Genomic DNA, 19,668 nt, shown 5'->3' on the forward strand with positions numbered 1-19,668 from the left:
ATAACTGAAGTTTAGATATCATAGCTGTAAATGTCATAAATATTTATTGCAATTTCCTGAGCTTGTGGTTGAGAAAACGATGACATACATACACTAGGAAGACATACTGAATTAGGATGTTCTGCTACTGGGTGGACTAATCAAAAATAACAAAAAAATATTTTTGATGCTCAAAGTTTGCCTTATTCTAAAAACCAAATATGTTAGAAATATAATCAGTTAGACCCTTGTTCCCACCCAAGATTTACACTTTGATTTGTGGAAATGTACAAATTAGTTTTTCTCCTTTACTTTCATTTCCTGCATCAATTAAATTAGAAGCATAGCCTCAAAGATTCCATTATCTACATAATATGGTCAGCACTGTGGAATCGGAGTAGTGTAGTAGAAATTTTATGGGTCCGATCTGAAATAAATGTGTGTTTCATCCTGTCTTCGAAGAACAGTTAGGGCTTGGACATTTTATAACAGCTTTGAGTTATGGTTTCTTAATTAGTAAAGTGGAGACAATAAAATATATTTCAAAGGCAAGAGTGAAAAATTCTAATACAGTATAGTGCATGCTTATTAAATGATAACTTCCTTACCATCGCCCAATCTCTCTATCTGCTCAAGAGAATCTATTAGGTTGGGGGAAAATCCCTTTCATCATATAATATCTCCCTCCATCTGCAGCCAGGTAAGGGCAAGAACACTCTACTTGCTGACAAAGAATTCAGACTCTTTACATGAGTATCTACTAAAATATCAACAATATCCCTTGTAATATGATTACATGCATATGCAAAGGAGTTATGGGTTATTTTTTACAGGCATGAGATGTCACTTTTTAAAAGTATACTCGTAAATCAACAAAATACAAAGCTGATCCATTTCCTTGAATACGGCGGACTGTTTGCTATGCCCTTTACAAAAGGAGACCGATGTGGTACAGAGAGAGAATTGGGATCATTTGTAAATAACGTCACCCCCTTAGGTAAGAATACAATTCTTCCACCCTGATCCATAAGCAGATGCTCAACACTGCTTTCTGTATTTTTTGAAGTAATTTTACATTACAGTGTCACAAATCAACTTCTAGTTAGGTTTCACATCATTATGCTCATGTCCTACAATCTCAGTGTCAAACTCTAGTTGCAAAAAGTGTTTGAACATAAAGATTCATAAATATATCTTAGATAAAAACAGATGCCGATTGCATTTAAAATAATTCGCATTAGAAATTCCAACATTTTTATTAGAACTAACTGAAATCCTTACACAAAGTCTATAAATTTAATGTCTTCTGTGGGAGGGGCAAGCATGACAGTCGGATTAAACTGTGTTCAAAGGGTCTTTATTTTTTGAAAAAATATAAAATTTCATATCTTACACTACAAAAACATGTACACAAACCAAATGCACAGAGAGCTTCAAATGGGGAAAGTACAGAAGTGCTCATCCTTCCTTGACTTAATGCTGAGGCAGGGACTTGAGATACCCTGAAGCTTAGCATAAAATAAGATACACTTGGCCTGAAACTAAGAGATCTTAGTAAACATATTAACAAATGAGCGAGTCTAAGTTTTATTCTCAGAGTATTATAAATGAAATTTACATACTTTTAAATAATTCATTTTAACACTATTACAGCCTAAAGATTCACAAATATGTTGACCACTGAAACTTCTACTGTTGATACAGGTTAGCCTTAATAAACATATTTTGCCACCTTCCATTTTTTTCATTTAGGAGAGAAACGCGATATTTGATTCTGATTATTATAAATAGACTGTCTCACAAAAAAAAGAATTGGTGTCTTCGCCTAAGCAAAAATTATGTAGTCATTCTGAACAAGAACATTCAACCATATATGTGTCAAAAGACTTTTTCATAAATCAACAAGAAATGAATGCTTTACCTACTCCTCCTTTGATACATTACTATATAATTAACAGCATAATAGACAAAAATATTCAATGTAACCAGCTGTGTTACATAGTTACAAAATGATGTTTTATTCCAGTTATTATAATTTCAAATAAAACTAGCTTTTTATTGTTTATTCATTATCACCATCATCATTATCATCACCATCATTATCATCTTATTGTACCTACTTTTTATTTATTTTGAGGTTAACATCTGGACAGACATAAGCAAAGACAGTTTACTATCATACTTAGCTTGCTTTTTTCTTATTTTAAGAAAGAGCAAAATGAGAAATGATTTTATTCTACTATGCAACATTATACATCTAAGTAAATTTCTAACATCTGACTCATATAGAATTTGCTACCCAATGCACAATTACAGCCAAAAATGTCTTCCACTGGTAAATATCTCTGCTTGTGCTTCAGTGAACCCACTTTGAATGGGAGAAAGAATGGTGTTAAAAGTCATTTAACTTTCACATAGAGATTAAATAGCAGACATGCAAACATGTGTGTCCAGCTGATATTAATTTTTCTTTAAACTTGAGGTATGAAACTATTTCTTCACCATTGCACACTGATTAAATTCTTTTACAAATTGATTTAAGGATGCTCTTAATTTTTGGCAACTGAGACTAATAATACTGGCCATGTTTAAGTTTACATAAAATATTGGAATATAATTTTTACAGTAATCCTACAACCTCAGAACACTGACTTGGTGATTAAAATACAAGAAATAAAAGACCATGCACATTAATTTTTTCCAATGAGAAAATGAAAATCTTTACATTTTTTACATATAATTTATACATTACAATGCCCAAGAAGAACAACTGATTACATGACATTTTTACATGTGAGTAAATGACAAGATTAGGAAATGAATTATGAGTGATAAAAGTAGTAATTGAGTGACTTCAACAGGTATCAGTAAGTTGAAAAATTACTTCTGGCTTGTACCTATTTTTCAAAGTAACATTGAGAAAGACTCATACCCTAAAGACATTGCTACTGATAGTTACAAAAACGTTATGTATCACTGGACAAATCTACCATTCATGCTAAAATTATTGAATTTATATTTTGTTTTTGGTTGTCTGGTGCTGGCCAAGTGAACCAAAATGATAAGGAATCACAGAATCAAGATTTGTCAAAACTTGCTCTGGGTTACTGCCTCACTGCATTTCACAAAAGGTGCCTCTTTCTCTTGTTCCACTTCTCACATTCATAGTGAGACTGGCACTTCCCAATTGGTGATATATCCAGTGGTGAACAAATATTTTAAAAAGGAATTGTTTCCTTTTTTAGAGGAAGCACATATTATTTCAAAGTCTCTTTATTACTTCTAATATCACATTGACATTCCTTAGAAATTCTCAACCAAATTTAGATATGGATGAAAGTTATGTGTCTGTTTAACATTTATCTCAGTTAACTTTGCCAAATGAACACCAAGATTGCAAAAGAAACAAATCAATTTGATCCAAATTAATGTATAATGTTCTTTTGTGAGAAAGAGGAAATCTACATTGTTACCTGAAATTCTAATCACTTAGATGTATTCTGGCCTGACCGGAACCATCTTTGAACATATAAAGCTGGAAAAGAATTTAGAAGCTGTCTTTCTACTGTGCAACTGATTGTGGCTAGTCCATCAGCACTAAAATTTATGGTACTTTCTCTTTGAAGTAACACTCTAAATTCTTAATTTGAAGTTTCTCAATTGTTACTTTATCATTTATATTGGTTGTTTTTACACAATTCAATAAAGTGCAACACAATCTCCAATTATTTTGTACATAAGAGATTAGTTTAGTTAATTTTATGTTTATTGTAATGAACAAATAATGGTAAAGCTGACTGACTTGTACCCACCCCTCTCTACTTTTGGAATCTCACGGAACCAGTGAATGTGAAGCATAGTTCGTGTGGAACCGTAGTACACTATAGACCTGACAGGGAGTTACAGCCAAGATTAGACAGAACTCAATATATCATCTGAAAACTGTTTGGAATGTTTTTCTTTTCTTTTCCCTTTTTTTTTTTTTTGGTCCATGTCCTTTAGCAACAAACTACTCACTGCTTAAGTAAAAGGTAGGCATGGTAGAAAGAAGTTATTTCCCAAAAGTTTACTCTCTTCTGTATTAACTTTCAACTAAAACAGGTGCTTGGGAAAGAGAAAGGATGCGCCATTAGTAGGATGCAGGTGTATTGCCTATGGATTCACTAATCCTGCCCACTCCAGTATACAATTTGGTAATCAGGAATAGGCTCTCTTTTGTGCAAATGCTGTGCTCCTTGAATCACATGTCATTCCATAATTTCCATAAAGTGTAGTAATACAAAAAAATAAGTTCTTTTTACCAAGAAGCTCAGTTTTGTTCAAGTTCTAATAAACTTGACTTTGGAAACTTGTAATTGGAATCACAAATATCAGTTTTCACCAAGCAAAGTATGTAGAGTATACATAGGATATACCTTATATTCCTTAATGAGGCCAATTAAGTGATACTTTCAGTTGGTTCATCAAAATAAATTCAATTTGACAGAACTGAATATAAGATGAAATTTCCAAATGAATAGACACTATCAACAAATAAAACATGTCATCTTAAAATAGAAAAAATTCTGAAGGCAATATATACCTTTGCCATCATTTCTCTGCTGCCTTGGTATCAAGATTTCTAGAGCTGAGCTACAAGAGAAATGGTTAAAAAAGGATCAACACTTAGGAGTGATGCTCAGTGCTATGTGCCTGGATTTAACAACATTAACAGAAGTCTGCACAGTTAAACCCTTCTACACCCTGCTGTAAATGTGCCCTTCGGTGTCACTGTTGCTTGAAAAGGTATTTTCTAGGACTCAGAAAGGTGAAATTTCTTACAGAGGTGTGAGATTAATGGCTAGAAGAACTGCATTATAACAGGTATCGCAAAGTGTTTTTTTTCCTTTTTTTAAGCCAAAAGGGATTTCATCTTATAGACATTTTCTGTTAGTGAATAAGGAGATTTAGTAGCTTTTGGAAACATGAGAAAAAGACACAAACTTGTGTTAAATTTTGTTTTACTGCATTCCTATTTCTGCAATTCATAGTCTACTCTGGAACACTTAGTCCTTTATGTTGCTAAAATTAAAAGTTCAAAAATGCAAGCAGAATGGTAATGCACGTGTGTGCAAGCACATACACGCAGAATTCCAACTTAAACTGATTCCTGGGTATACAGCAAATTATACAGTATATACACATTTATGACCTAATAGTTTCTAGAAGAGCAACTAAAAGTAAATTTTATAACACAGAAAAATAAATATACACCCTGTATTACACCTATCCTTGATCAAGCAATATGTTTATATACTAGTTTCTATAACTTAACACTGTGTATCAGCACTTTAAAATTACAAAAGAAGGTATCTATTAAGAAACTATCTAGCCATATTGCTCTTCAATACACTTAATGTAGATAATTAAGATTTGAAGTAAACTTCAGTAAATTGCAGCTTTTGTTAGCCCACACATGACTACAGAACTTTTCCTTTCACGAACATTCTTGGAAGTCTTGAAAGGTGCTGCCTTAATTCAGTCTATAAAGGTGCTGTTTATAGTTATATGTCTCACGTATAAAATGTTGTAGAAGTAGTGGGGAGGATTTCGTTGCTGTAAGATAAGGTATCATTTAACCTCACGCTGTTATTCCAAGGAGGTCATACTTGTTTCATAAAAACTTGAAGTCAGTGGGAGGAAGCTAAGGAGATTTTTAGTAAAACACTGATTACAAACTCTGTGGCTGAAAGAAATGCTCTCAAAAGGTTTAGAAATCACTGGGTTTTCCCTTTTTCCTCTTTTTTTTTGTTAAAATAAATCTCAGGGCTTGTTTACAAAGTGCAGAATCATTCACTCAATGAAGTGACATTAAAATGAAGTTACAATGGCACCATCCCATTTACCAGCTGCACCTTCATTTCTTGAAGGCTGTTCATGATCTTCTTCTGGTGACCGACAAGAGTCACTCCAAGCCGTCTCAAGTCCCTGCATGGAGAAAGCACACATTGGATGTAGGTATCGATTCAATTTCTAGCACACCTCGATATTTCACGCTGGCAAAGTGGGAAACATTTTGCAAAAACTAATTCAATTACAGTCCCAATTTAGACATAACCGGTCCAATTTTTAAAGGCAGGCTCCAGAATTGTACCTTGAAGATTTGTTTGCCATCCAAGAACCATTTATAACGAGGAGTAACATAATATATACTTGCCCCCTGTTTAGACATTACTATGTTTGTAACACAGAGCGTTGAAAAAAACAAATTTAGGCACGCTTACCAGTAAATATGTAAATGAAAGGGTACAATTTCATTGAATAGTTTTGAAAAGGTGGACCTAAAATACGAATACACCCTAGTTTTGCTAAATATAGTGAGCATAAAATACACTTTCACAACATCGCAGCTACGCAGTTGAAGGCTAATCTCCTCAAATGATTCAGTCAGTACAGTCATTTTACATAACAGGTATCTGTAGGAGAGTCAGCGCTACATTGCTCTTCTACCACTTCCGAGTATGTCATCCTCTACTTGGAACCTGAAGTACCAGAACTTGATCCCTTTGCCAAATAGCATCTCAGCTCTGCTGGCATTTAGAGCAGTTTGAAGACTGCACAGTCTCAGAAAGTTTTTTTTTTTTTCAATCAGGATACTTCTACTCTGATTCTTTTAAACAAGCCTGTTACCCAAAAGAACATTACAGATGTTTAGATTTCAAACCTGACAACACTGTATGGAGCTCAAAGCTAGTGCCCACGGTTTTACATTGTTATTTTCTAGGATATCCAGGAATTCTATTCCCTTAAATTGTATATTTGACAAAACAATGATTCACACATGTTTGCTGATTAACATTAGTGACAGAAAAAATGATCATGAACAATTCAACATTTTTAAATGACAAAATTGTCATGTTAGATTTCTTAGCTAATTACTTTAATGAACACATTATGCTAAAAGTATAATGTATTTTGGCATACAGTAAATGTATTAATTTCAGATAGTCTTAGAAGTTCATGAAATTAAGTACAAAGACATTGAATTATTATATATAAAATTGAATACCTTTGGAAGCTCAATGATATCTCTTAATTATCAGAAGATATAATTTAAATAAATGGGTACTTAGGCTCCTTATGCATTAGTATTAGAAAATAATGGCTTTTTAATAATGTGTTGGCTTCCTTTTTCTCTTTTTTTTACTTTAATTTCTTTTCTATTATTTTAACATCTTATGAGAGATTTAGCAAAAAGCAAGCATCTAAAAAATAAATAATTGATATTTCGGTGGACAAATATTTTTTAGAATGTGACTTATGAACATTAAATCTAGAAATTACCATAGCTACAATACACCAAAGTACAGTATAAAATAATAGCAATGGTAAGCACAGAAGAAAATCATTAGCAAAGAAAAACCAGTAAAAATTCACTCTGAACCAAAATCACTATTGTTAGTTATGAAACACAATATACAATAGGTAATTACAGAGAGTCATAGAAATAAGATAATTAAGTTGAATCTTTTTTCTTTTAAATTAACTCAGAGTGTCTTGCCTCGCCCCTGTTAGCATTACAGGCTGGACAGCCCCTTGCTGGAGGGGCTCTCTTATGCACTGCAGAATATCGAGCGCACCCCGCCTCTCCCCACTAAATGCCACAATGGCTGTACCACCTCTTCCCCTTTGTCGTGACAAGACAAAATGTCTCCAGACACTGTCATGTGTCCCCTGAGTGGCAAAATCTCCCCTGGGTGAAATGCACTGCGCTAAATACAAAAATAAGAGGTGACAATTAAGATGTCTTATCCCTGTATATAAGAAAAATATATACCCCTATGATGTAGATTTTTGCTAATGTCATTTCATGGATAAGGAAACAACGTCTTAGAAAATTTTAATTAGTTGGCTAGGTAGACAACACAGCCAGTGTGCAGCAGGGGGACTAAAAGTAGGAACCTGACACCAAAGTTCATACTCCTTACTTATCGTTACTCTGAAATATGATTTTGAGCAAAGTACTTCAAATTGCATGCAATTATTTATCCATCGGTAAGATGAGTGAGAACTGTGTAGATTTAACCTCTAATATGTGAAATTATAAAAGGAAGAAGATAGTGAAGGAAACTGAACACATACTTCTTTGAGGCTGAGGTAACAACATCTATACTTCATGGATATTTCAGTCATAAACTAAATAATACTGTTGTGTTTTCACTTGAAACTTATGAATCATGAAGATTTTTGTTGATGTAGATGTTCATGGGTGCTCACTAGCCTACTTTGGACCTAAGTTAGGAAAAAAGGAACTAACATTTCTTAACCTAAAATAATCTCTACTGGAAAATTTAAATAACAAATATTTGAAATGAAATTCTAAAACACATTTTATCATAGGCTTTATAGACCCAGGTCCAAATATACTGATGTAATATATATACTTAAAATGCACAATTCAACTGAGTGATCCAATTACTAAGAAAGAGTCTTTTAAGAAATAATTATTATAGTGTGCTCTGAAATGCCTGAAAAAAATAATGCATAGGTTTACCTACTGAAAAAGCATGGACTTTGCATATATAACACCAAAACCTTTATTCTGGAGTGTGTAGATATATGCAAGCATGTTTGTACATGTGTGTGCTTTCCATATTCCAACTCTTGGTCATTTTATCTAACTGACATCAAGTGATTGGTTTAACTTATTTTTATTTCTGCTCTTTTAATTTACTGTTATATTATTTTAAATATAACTTCATTCTCTGAAAAATAACAACACAAGAAAGACTCTGGTTCAATGCTTTGTAATTATATTTGTGATGATATTTATAATGATATTGCAGATGAGAATTAAAATGGTGTTAGAAAAATGTTTCCAGTAGAAGTTAAAAAACTGTATTTCTATATTGTTAAATGTATTATTTTCTTTTAAGTAGTTTTGCTTCAAACTTTTGTAATTTCTAACAATTCCCATTTTACTCCTCAAATCACACATTAAATGATCAATTTAGCAGTAATGATGTAAAAGAAATTTGACAAAAGTTAAAGTAGTTTACATTTTTGATAAAGTTTCTGCTTTATTTCTAATAATTTTGAAAACTATTTAGAAAAATTTCCATTATGTACTAGTTTACTCATTTCAATTTTCTGTAAGAATATTTTATAACTAAGAAAAGTTTTACCGTTGTCGCCTTTATAAATTTTATGCTCATTTTATCATGATCTGTGGAATCTTAAGTAGTACCCAAAGCCAATTCTAATGATGAAAACGATTTCAGCATAAACTTATAAATTTAAACATAAATGAGAACAGCATTGCTACATTAAAAATACTTTGTGTTTTGTCAATGAAGCATGATTAGTTTTAGAAAAGCTTAAAATATAATGAGTCATCATCGTGTTTCATCAAATATTATTACATAAATTAAACAATGAAAAACACTAAGGTTATGATATTAAGATAGCAGAATGAAAACTACAGAATAATAAGAGTTCTTAGTTGATGGTGAAGCAACTCTTGATTATTCAAGATTGAATTTATCCATTGTGGATGAGTCATTCCTATACTCATTCTTCTTCCTTCTGCTTTACATACCTTAGCCATTTCTCTGGTACTTAAACCCACCAACATTGGCTGGATAGGAGGAGGGAGAAGATAGATTAATGAATATATACTAAATTTCAGTGTTTACCCTTTTTTTCAGAATTTGGTCATTTATTTGTATGTTTGAAAATTTCTGGTTCATTTAGAATAGTAGTAATAACCAGCTACTGCAAAAGAAACATATATTTGCATTTGGCAAGAGAGAGTTGACTATGGCCTGGCCATGGTATTCCACACATGAGACATCGTGAAGGTTGGGCTAGAAGTTTCAGATTATTTTTGTAGAACACTTAGGATTGTAAGTATTCTTATGCATACTCTAACTATAAAATTAGCATAATAATTGTATTAAAAAGTTAAGAAATCTATTTTAAGTTAGTGTGCAAAAATTTTAGTTCAGGGTTGAGGAAACATTCATTTTAGTAGTTTATGACCCCATTTAATAGGTGATATTAACAGGAATATCAGTTTACACACAATTGGTAAAATATTTAGATTCACTGGACTGTACTCATTTTCTGAATAATCAAAGCTGGCAATACAGACCCTTAGACAAGAAGTTTAAAAAGCAACTATAATACTGTCCTAATTTCAAATCTTTGGATTCAATTTGCAACTCATCTCAAGCTCACATTCCCCCTGCCCTGTCTACAATACTTCACTGTATTTACACGCCGCACTAGAGATTGTGCCATTACTGCCATAACAATTACTCTGTGATGAGTACCGTACACAGAATAACGAGCTTTTGGCAGAGAACAGCAGTCAGAAATGTCTAAGGTTGAAAGCCTCTTTTGTGGAACACGTCATGATTCTAAGATCTCAAAGTTTTGCTTTTTTCCCCCCTTTCACACCAAGCCATAAATGCATGTGCTGGCAAAGAAAATATCATAAACAAATAAAATTAAACCTTTATGAAGGAATTTTAAGTGAAATAAGTGTTTCCTCAAAACTAATTTTTTACTCTTCCCTTTATAAACCCACTATGAGAACAGATTTGATGGTGTGAATTATACATATGTCAATTTGATCTTTTGCTTTAAATTAATGATTTCAACATTTTCCCTAAACATTTATTATAAGTATGAATGTATTCTTCCAGTTTTCAGTTTCCTTTCAGACACTAGTGATAATATTTTATTTTATTATAATACTATACACATTCCATAAAATAAATATTTAGATATAGGTAAAGACCATGTAGCAAAAAAAAAAAAATCATTATCCAAGTGTTTTATTTTATTTTTTAAAATATTTTATTTATTTATTTTTAGAGAGAAAGGAAGTGAGGGAGAAAGAGAGGGAGAAAAACATCAATGTGTGGTTGCCTTTTGCATGCCCCCTACTGGGGACCTGGCCCACAACCCAGGCATGTGTCCTGATGGAATTGAACCTGTGACCTTTTGGTTCGCAGGCTGGCACTCAGTCCACTGAGCCACACCAGCCAGGCTCAAGCGTTTTAAAAGCTCATTATTATTTATTTTCGGTGACAGGCAAGTGAAATGCACAGAAAATCTTTTTCTTATACTTTATATTTCTACCAAAAATATAACTTATTACTCACTATTTTATATTATTTAACATAATATTTGATAAAGATATGCTTACCAAATAGGAAAAATGTGATAAAAATACAATAACTAGAGAACATATATTTAGAGGTGCTGAACTCTCCAAGAAATCAGCTTCGCTGGAGTGAGTTAACCTCTGCTGGCTCAGTTCCTAGGAAGAAACATTCCCATGGGCCCCAGGAATCTGAAGCAATTGACCTGTGGAGGGACTACATTCTCTGAAGAGGAAGATGTCAATAAGTCTCCTAATTTCACCTTACACTTCTGGTCAGAGTAATAATTTCAAAGATGAAAATATCTAATGGAGATATTATAGCAAGAAGTTACCAAAGTAAAAGGCATACAGAGAAGAAATTGAACCAAGTAGAGAAAAATGGACCAGACAAAAATTACTGGAGAATATAAATGAAGTGGAGACCGTTATAAAATAGAAGTTATTAGGACTTGAAAGAAACATACAAAATGAAGAGAGTCTGGGGATAAGAAAAAAAAGGAAAATAATTAAAAGAAATAAAAGAATGTGAAACCATAATGGTACATTATTAAACACATTTATAGTATTTGGGGGCCCCAATGAGATAAAGTAAAGCAGGTAATTAGTGTAAAAACCACTGCTAGTGGTTGTAATTATTCTGTGAAGGGAGAAGTAAAAAAGCAGTAGATATAAATATATATGTATATGTGCTGATTTAATAAAAAAAGAGACATTGTTTAATGCAAATAATTTTATTGTTTATGTACAAGTAATCTGACATTGGGTAGAAGAAATACCTACAGTATCATTTTAATATAAAATGACAAATGACTGTAATAAATTAAAATGATCATTTTTACTGAAAAATTAAATAGCAATCATGTAAAAATAGTTTTAAATTATTGGTAAAATTTTCTGTTTCCTATTTTAAATACAGCACAAATGATCTTTTTGTCATGGGCCGAGCAAATGTGTCATCAAGGAGATATGATTTGGTGGGAATGGTAAAATGGGATGCAGTAAATTATGAGAGCAAGCTGAGTGGTGATTTCAGGTCCTTTTAGCTATTATAATGGAAGAGAAGTGTGGAGAATGTGACATTAACTGGTGATAAATGGTAGTACCCTGTTACCTTTTCCTGTGGATGTACAGTGGCTTCAATGAATCTAAGAATGCCAGAATAGTACAAATGGCGAAAGAACTTCTCAGTGCTCATTTTATGCGAAGTAATGGAATATGGGCCATGGCTTACTGCCTTAGAATGTTCTACCATGTTCTAATCCATCCGACAATATTTTAACCTTTGAATGCATAGCTGCTTTGAAGTAATTTATCATTATAGTCATAGGTTAAAAAATTATTCATATTTATGCAATCTAGATGGGACCACCATAATGAAAGTTAATTTTCACAAGTAACAAATATTAGGCTGAAATAATCACACATACACAGTATATAATAATAAAATACAGACAACTTACAACCTTAAAGAGTTTAATATTTAACTCTAGTGATTTTTATTTAGTAAGAGCTGATTTATTTTAAACGTGCAAACAGAAAAGGGCACAATTGGTTCCACTGAGATTTTACCAAACAACAAAGCAGAGGCAGGGTCTAAGATACCCTTGGATTGCAGGAATAGAAGCTGCACCATTTCGAGATTAAATGAGATTCCTGCCTGGGAAGCTTTATTTAAGATGCCGTTTCCTGGGTATTCAGCAGAGCTGAAACTTAAGAATATGTTTTGTTGTTATGTAGGACTAGTCATACCAATTGTGCTTACAGTTTGTTTTGTATTTACATTCATATAACACAGGTACCAATATAAAAACTTTGTCAAAAAAACATCTTTTCCACAACATAAAATACCAGAATTTTGCCAAAGAGCTGTTATTTCAATTATTCAAATATTCGAATGCTGTTTGTTTGAAGCAAAGAAGCAGAGACACGGGCCACAAGTAGCACTAACCATGCAGTTGTTAACGACACAGGCTACAAAAGAAGAGGCTTCTTTGAAAGCTGTCACACTTGGACAAAAGTTAATTGATTTCCTTTGACCTCATCCAGATTGGTTTCTGAACAAATTTTCTCGCCCCAGCAATTATGTAAAAATTATCAGAAAAATTACTCACTCCAAGGTCACCTGAGCCACAGCGTCCATTGAACTGTATCCATTTTCCATGAAAATCTCTGTGTACCGGCCCATTTTGATTGCTTCGAGCCATTCACCTACTGATCTGTAGGCCCCAGATCCCAGTGGGCCATGTTCTGCCAATAAATTAGATACTCTAAAACACATAAAACATAAATATTAAAAGTAACATTTTAACTCCTTTATAACAAATCATATCGCAATGTTAGCTCATTGTCAATATTGACAAGGCAATATGTAGATATAAATGTAGATGTAGATATAGATATATAGATATATAGATATATAAATATATAGATATATTTATATAGATATATAGATATAGATATATGCAAGCATGGAGGAAAATATTTTGAAATACGAAACACAAAACCAGTCTATTCAGATTTTTGTATTCACTGTTTATGAAGAATTATAATGACTTAAGAAAGTAATTTTCTTAATATAAAACATTAGCTAAAAATTTCATGTAGTGACTTAGATGTATGTATTTCCTACTTCTAGTTTGTTTGTAAAAATACTATGGACACTGCTACCAAATATAGGTATGTAGGATAATTTATGCAAAGCCAATTGCTTCTAGACTTTCCTAGAGAAACGTGTACTCTTTAATTAATTTCCTAGGGATTCTATTGTTTATCTCATTTTCTCATATAGGGGTATTTGTTAATTCACCTAGAAGTATTAGAACTTGGAAAACAAAATGTAACCCCAAGTAATATGAAAACTGAATAAGACCAAATAAGCCATGAGATGTTTTGAACTATACTAAATTCATATGCTTTGGCCAAATATAATGCGATGATAATGATGATAATCATTTTTGAAAATGTATCTTAAGGAAATGATTGGGGAAAATGGCAAAAAAGTACGTGCAGAATTTTTTTTTTTTTTTTGGCTACTGAGAGTAAACGTTAAAAACAATTTAAATGCCCATCACTGGATATTTATTTAAGTAAAATTTAACCAGAATATATAGGCTACTTTTCTTTTTACTCATGTTCTCTGCACTTTCTACATTCCATTTATACTTCAAACTACGCTTGCATAGTTTCTTCCAAACAAATTCTATAAAAATTGCTCTGGTTGATAGAGCAACGGCCTCTATTTTGCCAAAGTCTGTGATCATGTTCCACTCAGTAGGATGACTGACCTCTCAGAAACATCTAACAACCACCACTACAACCATCTCCCTCTCAAAATCCTACCTTAGCTCAACCTTTCCACCTTTCTGGATCACTGTTCTCTCTTTCTTGGCTACCATGGCATTGAATATTCATGGTTTCTCCTTAATGTCCTTTGCCCGTTATTCCTCCTTTTCCTAACTTTACAGTTTGAAGGGAACTAGGACTTGGCCCCATATCTTTTCTTCTCAGACTATAACTCCATTCTACTTAGAAGTTTTCCCAATTCCTTGCCTCAAATAGCATCTGTAATTACCCAATTTTTATTTTCCATCAAAGACTCTCCTATATTCATATGCCTACATCATTCCTCCCTCTCTATCATTGGAATATCACTCCAACTTTTCCAAAACCATGCTCATCTTTTTTACATCCAATTCTTCCCAAAGTGCTCCCATTGGAGTATATGATACAACAGTTTGCTCCTTCCTTTTCTTCAGTACCCTCACAACCTGTCATTGTGCATACTATCTGTTCTACCAGCCATATGTCCCACGTCTGAATGCTTCTTTCTCTCTTGTTTGCTACCACCTGAGCTCAAGACATCATCATGTCTTATCTGCACAGCTACTCTAGCCTCCCAGTTATCCTCCCAAATTGTACTGTCACTCTCCACTCCAAAACCAAAGTTGTCTTTCAATATTTTATTCTGTTTAACCCCTCTTTCCTACAATAATTTATTGCTTAATCTGTATACTCAGCACCTAGCCCTCAGCATGACACGGAATAGACACATGAATATTTGTTGTGTGAGTAAATGGATATCTTATAATGATTTGCAGCCAATAAGCACTGTAGGAGGAAACAGTTGGAGGGTAGGATCTTAAAGTTGAGATTGTGGAACAGTTACAATTTTTGTTAATAGGAAAGTATGGAATATGACTATGACAAGAAGATTCCAAGGTATTTTAGAGACCAAAACTGTGAAATTAGAAAATGTCAAGGTGTTGAGAGACACTAAAACATCATTTGCATGGTTACTGAAATCATCAAGTCTTGTGCCAAGGGTAGGAATATAGAGAAACGGAGTGAATTAGGAACCGACACCTTCTAGAATCAGGTTTTGTAAAAGGCTGAACAAAGATGGGTAGTAAGTGGTATAGTCTTAAGCCAAATTAGTTTAAATGAAACCTAGCAGGCTTATTCTACACATTGCACCAAGAAAATATGAAAATTCTTTGTATATTTAAAAACTGCTCTCAAATTGTAATGACAATGCTGATATAAATTAACATGATATAGAACATAAAAATGTATTTTTACTTATTTTCTTTATGTCCATTTATGTCAACTTAACATAATTCAAAAAATAGATGAGAGAAATGCTTAATATTTTACATGACAATAAACAATATAAAAACAGATATTTCAGGAACAACATAATGAATAATTGCTAAGAAGATACATTTTCCAGTTGCCACCACAGAAAGTTAATGACCCCTGATGGAGTTTGAAGATTCATTCCTCATTTGTATTTAAAAATGAATTTTTGCCTAGTAAACAAATGTCATATCAGAATCATAGAACTTATGTAACTTTATCAACAAAATGTTTCTCATTTAGCTCCTGCTAATAAGATGGCCAGTTCAGTAACTGGTATGAGACATTGTTTTCTTGTAACAATAAACAATGACCTCAAATTCAATGAAAATAATAATCTGGAAAATTTTATAGTACAGAATTAAAATTATTTATCTTTGAGAGAATATCTACAATTTTTCAGTTTAAATTAATAAAGTATATTTTACAAATATGCAACATTATTTAAGTGCATTCATAATAAATATGCTTATTTGCCCCCATAAATATTATCCACAAAATATCTCATATTTGATCAGTAAAGGGTTCCTAAGGGTGTTCTCAATATTTATAAAACATGGCAGACTCTAAAATTTATTCTAAAGAAATTGAAAATAATTATTGACACTATATATAATTTAAAATATATCAGTACTTAGTCGGCTTTTCCTTATGGCTTTAATAACGTTAGTTTTCCCCATCCACACCTGTGTTGGATCCAAAACACATGACAATACGTGCATTTGAGCCTTTTTTCTCAGTTCTACCTGAGCTTGGCTGCCGCTAATACTTTTCTGAATTGGCATGTTACACTATTAGATTAAATATAGGTGTTTTTAAGTATAATTTAATCATTTGTATTTCACTCATTGTAAGAGAATAGCTTTATGCAAAAAACTATAGTTAAATGAATGTGGCATAGATTTAGAGGTTAACATGCACAGAAATGATTTGATTTCTTATTGGTGGCATCAATCTTGATTAGCTAAGTTCAGGAAAATCACTCAGGTCTGGACTGTACCTGCTCGATGAATTAACCAGCGTCTTCAAGCTACTTGGGTTACGTATAAGCTTGTCCAGCATGCTGACGATTTCATCGAACTTGGGCCTGCTATTTCGGTCCTTCTGCCAGCACTCCAGCATTAACTGGTAGAGAGCAGCCGGGCAGTCCATGGGGCTCGGCAGACGGTAGCCTTCCTCTACCGCTTTAATAACCTGCGCGAAGCAAATCAGAGCCAGTCCAACACCACACATTTAGTAGAGACATCCCTCCACCCTGTCTAACTTTCATCCTTTCTTTTTCATACTCTTGCAATAGCAACCAGCTTCACTATCTCTAAAATCCCCAGTTACTTCCATTTGCTGTGAAATAAAACTACATAAAGAAATAAATATACTATCCCAATATAAAAAGATAGGCTTTCTTCAATTATTATAAAGAAAATAAATGGTAATCATTTTTTACCTAAGATCTTGATGAAGGGTGATTTGGAGAATTAAGTCATATAAAATAAACAGTCTGCTTTATTTATCATTGAATACTGGAATCAAATAGACATTAAATGTTCTTGTGATTTCTCTGAAAAGTTAATGTCTTTTTAATGAAAAATTATGAGCCGAACCACATTTTTAAAGTAATAGAACTGCAATTTTATTTCAAAAGAGACTTTTGGATGGTAAATGATGGATAAGTCAAAGGCTAAATTAGTATAACTATCTCATGTATCATTTAATAATGTCTAGGTCTGGCTGTTTATTATCATCTACTGATTTCTGTCAGGAATTTGGAGTAATTGGCTAGTAGCAGAGGCATTACAAACATCATTGGTTGTAAATGTAACTACATGTATGAATATCAGACTAATTGTAAGACTTTTATCAAAGACATTTGTAATGTTCCCGATGCTATCAAAATATGTAACTCCAGAAAAGATTTGTTCATGTTCCTGAATATAATAATACATGTTTTATTAATTATTAAAAATTAAATGTTTAAGTAACACCCCAAACCAATAATATTTTGTATATTTCTTAAAATATTTGTGTATATTTTCTTAACATTGAAAATTAACTACATTTTTCCATAAAGATTTTAGATTTGATCTGACAAAGGGCAAAAATAAAATGATTAGAACAGGAAATTTACAAAGATAATTTGAATAATTGGAAAGAAACCAGTCTTTCTGGGATAGAGAAAATGCCATTTGAACAAGAGCAGTGACAGATGGAAAGAGGGTGAAATAGCAGTTAGGGTATACTTCTGGCCAGGGGGTGAGGGAAGATGAGCTAAAGCATGTGAGACAGAAGCAGCCCAGGCCTCACACGGGATGGTTGTTCCTATTAGTTTTGGGCAAGCACATAAGCAGGGTGATTTTGGGGGCTTGTTTTATTTGAGGAGAGTGGGGAACACTCATATGAGGATATACAGAAATCTGGCTAGAGCACAGGAGGTATTTGGGCTGATAATATAAATGTGCATGTCAGCTCGTGGTCCCAACCTAAAGCTGGGTATAGTTTACAACATCTTGGGAAAGGCACAAAATAAGGGTTCCAGAGAAGCACCATAGTTAAGTTCTGACAGAAAAATAAAAATCACTCGAGGACTCTAAAACAAACTGTTAAATAAACATTGAATAACTATGAGAAAAATACAATGTTCCTCCACTTCTGTTGGCATTATATCTGGATAAACACATCATAAACTGAAAATATCTTAGGTCGAAAATGCATTTAATACACTTAACCCACGGAATATCATTTCTTACCCTAGCCTACCTTAACCTGCTTACAAAACTTATACAGTTGAGCAAAATCATCTAACACAAAGCCCATTTATACTTAAGTGTTGAATATTTCATGTAATCTGTTATGCGTATTGATTTGGGCTATTGTAAAGTTGAAAAAATGGTAAGTCACACCATCATAAGTCACAGACTGTCTGTACCTGAGAGTCACCTACCATCTTAGTTAACAACTCAAAAACAATGTAAAAAACTAAAAGGCAAACTCTAGGAGAACATATTACAAAAACTATAACACAAGGTTAATATATTTAATTCATTTAAAGCTCATGTATTGAGAAATAAAATAACACAACAGACATAAATAATCAAAAAATAAAAAAATTAAAAATAAATTTTGAGAAAATATTATTCTAACTGGTGATATTAAATAAATAAGTAGTGAAAGAAAAAAGTGTCATTTTCACTCATATATTAATGTAAGTTCTTTTATTTATTAATTTATTTTATTAATTTTATTTATTTATTAACTTATTAGCAATGGGGAGTTAATAACACTTCCCATTGCGAATAAGGACCAACTTGGCCCAGATAATTAAGTCATAAAATTTAACTCTAAATCCATCTTTAAAATTTATGTTTAAGATAGATTTAAAACTATAACCTTATATTTATTGTAAGACATTTTGAAATTTATTTTTTTCATTTTTACTATTATTTCCTTTATAGTTTTGGGGAGAAATAAATGGTATTAGTATTCTAGTGATTTAAAAAAGTACTAGAAATCTATCAAAGCACAAGTTAAACTGTTCATTTTCCCATAAAATGTATAATGTATAACTAAATAAGTCATACTATCAATTGACTTTGTTGTAACTGCTGTAGCTGTTAATCCAGGTGGCCGAGGAGTGGCAGGAGCCTCTGCGGAGCCCTGTGGTCCCTGCACTGTGCCATGGCCTGGCCGTGGTGGTGCAAGTCTCCCCAGAAACAGGACATCAAAATCACTGGCAAGTTCTGTGCTGGAACATCAAAATCACTGGCAAGTTCTTCTCATTTGGCATTTTATATGCCAAATATAAAATGGCACAGCATTTTATATCAGTGTGGCATTTATCCCTCTGATACTTTTTTACTAGAGTGAAGAAATATTGACTCACCTTACTTGTAACTACTGATCCAGAG

The 19,668-nt window shown here is 32.7% G+C and overlaps 1 protein-coding gene across 6 annotated transcripts in view; it reads right to left on the reverse strand.

Moving 5' to 3' along the window:
• Nucleotides 1-19,668, reverse strand: part of EPHA5 (EPH receptor A5) — a 322,354-nt gene that overhangs the window by 6,858 nt on the left and 295,828 nt on the right. For 5 of the 6 annotated variants that reach the window (XM_024577634.4, XM_024577652.4, XM_024577627.4 and 2 more), the window contains 3 exons: nucleotides 16,767-16,960; nucleotides 13,243-13,398; nucleotides 1,309-5,946 (listed from right to left, as the gene is read on the reverse strand). In XM_024577634.4, coding sequence (XP_024433402.2) covers nucleotides 5,841-5,946; nucleotides 13,243-13,398; nucleotides 16,767-16,960 — 456 coding nt within the window. In that variant the 3' untranslated portion in view covers nucleotides 1,309-5,840. Of the gene's footprint in view, nucleotides 1-1,308; nucleotides 5,947-13,242; nucleotides 13,399-16,766; nucleotides 16,961-19,668 lie in introns of those variants that run through there. The other variant, XM_045185762.3, reaches the window with a different exon arrangement.

This window comes from Desmodus rotundus, chromosome 4, assembly GCF_022682495.2.
Source record: "Desmodus rotundus isolate HL8 chromosome 4, HLdesRot8A.1, whole genome shotgun sequence".
In the NCBI taxonomy this organism is placed as follows: Eukaryota; Metazoa; Chordata; class Mammalia; order Chiroptera; family Phyllostomidae; genus Desmodus; species Desmodus rotundus.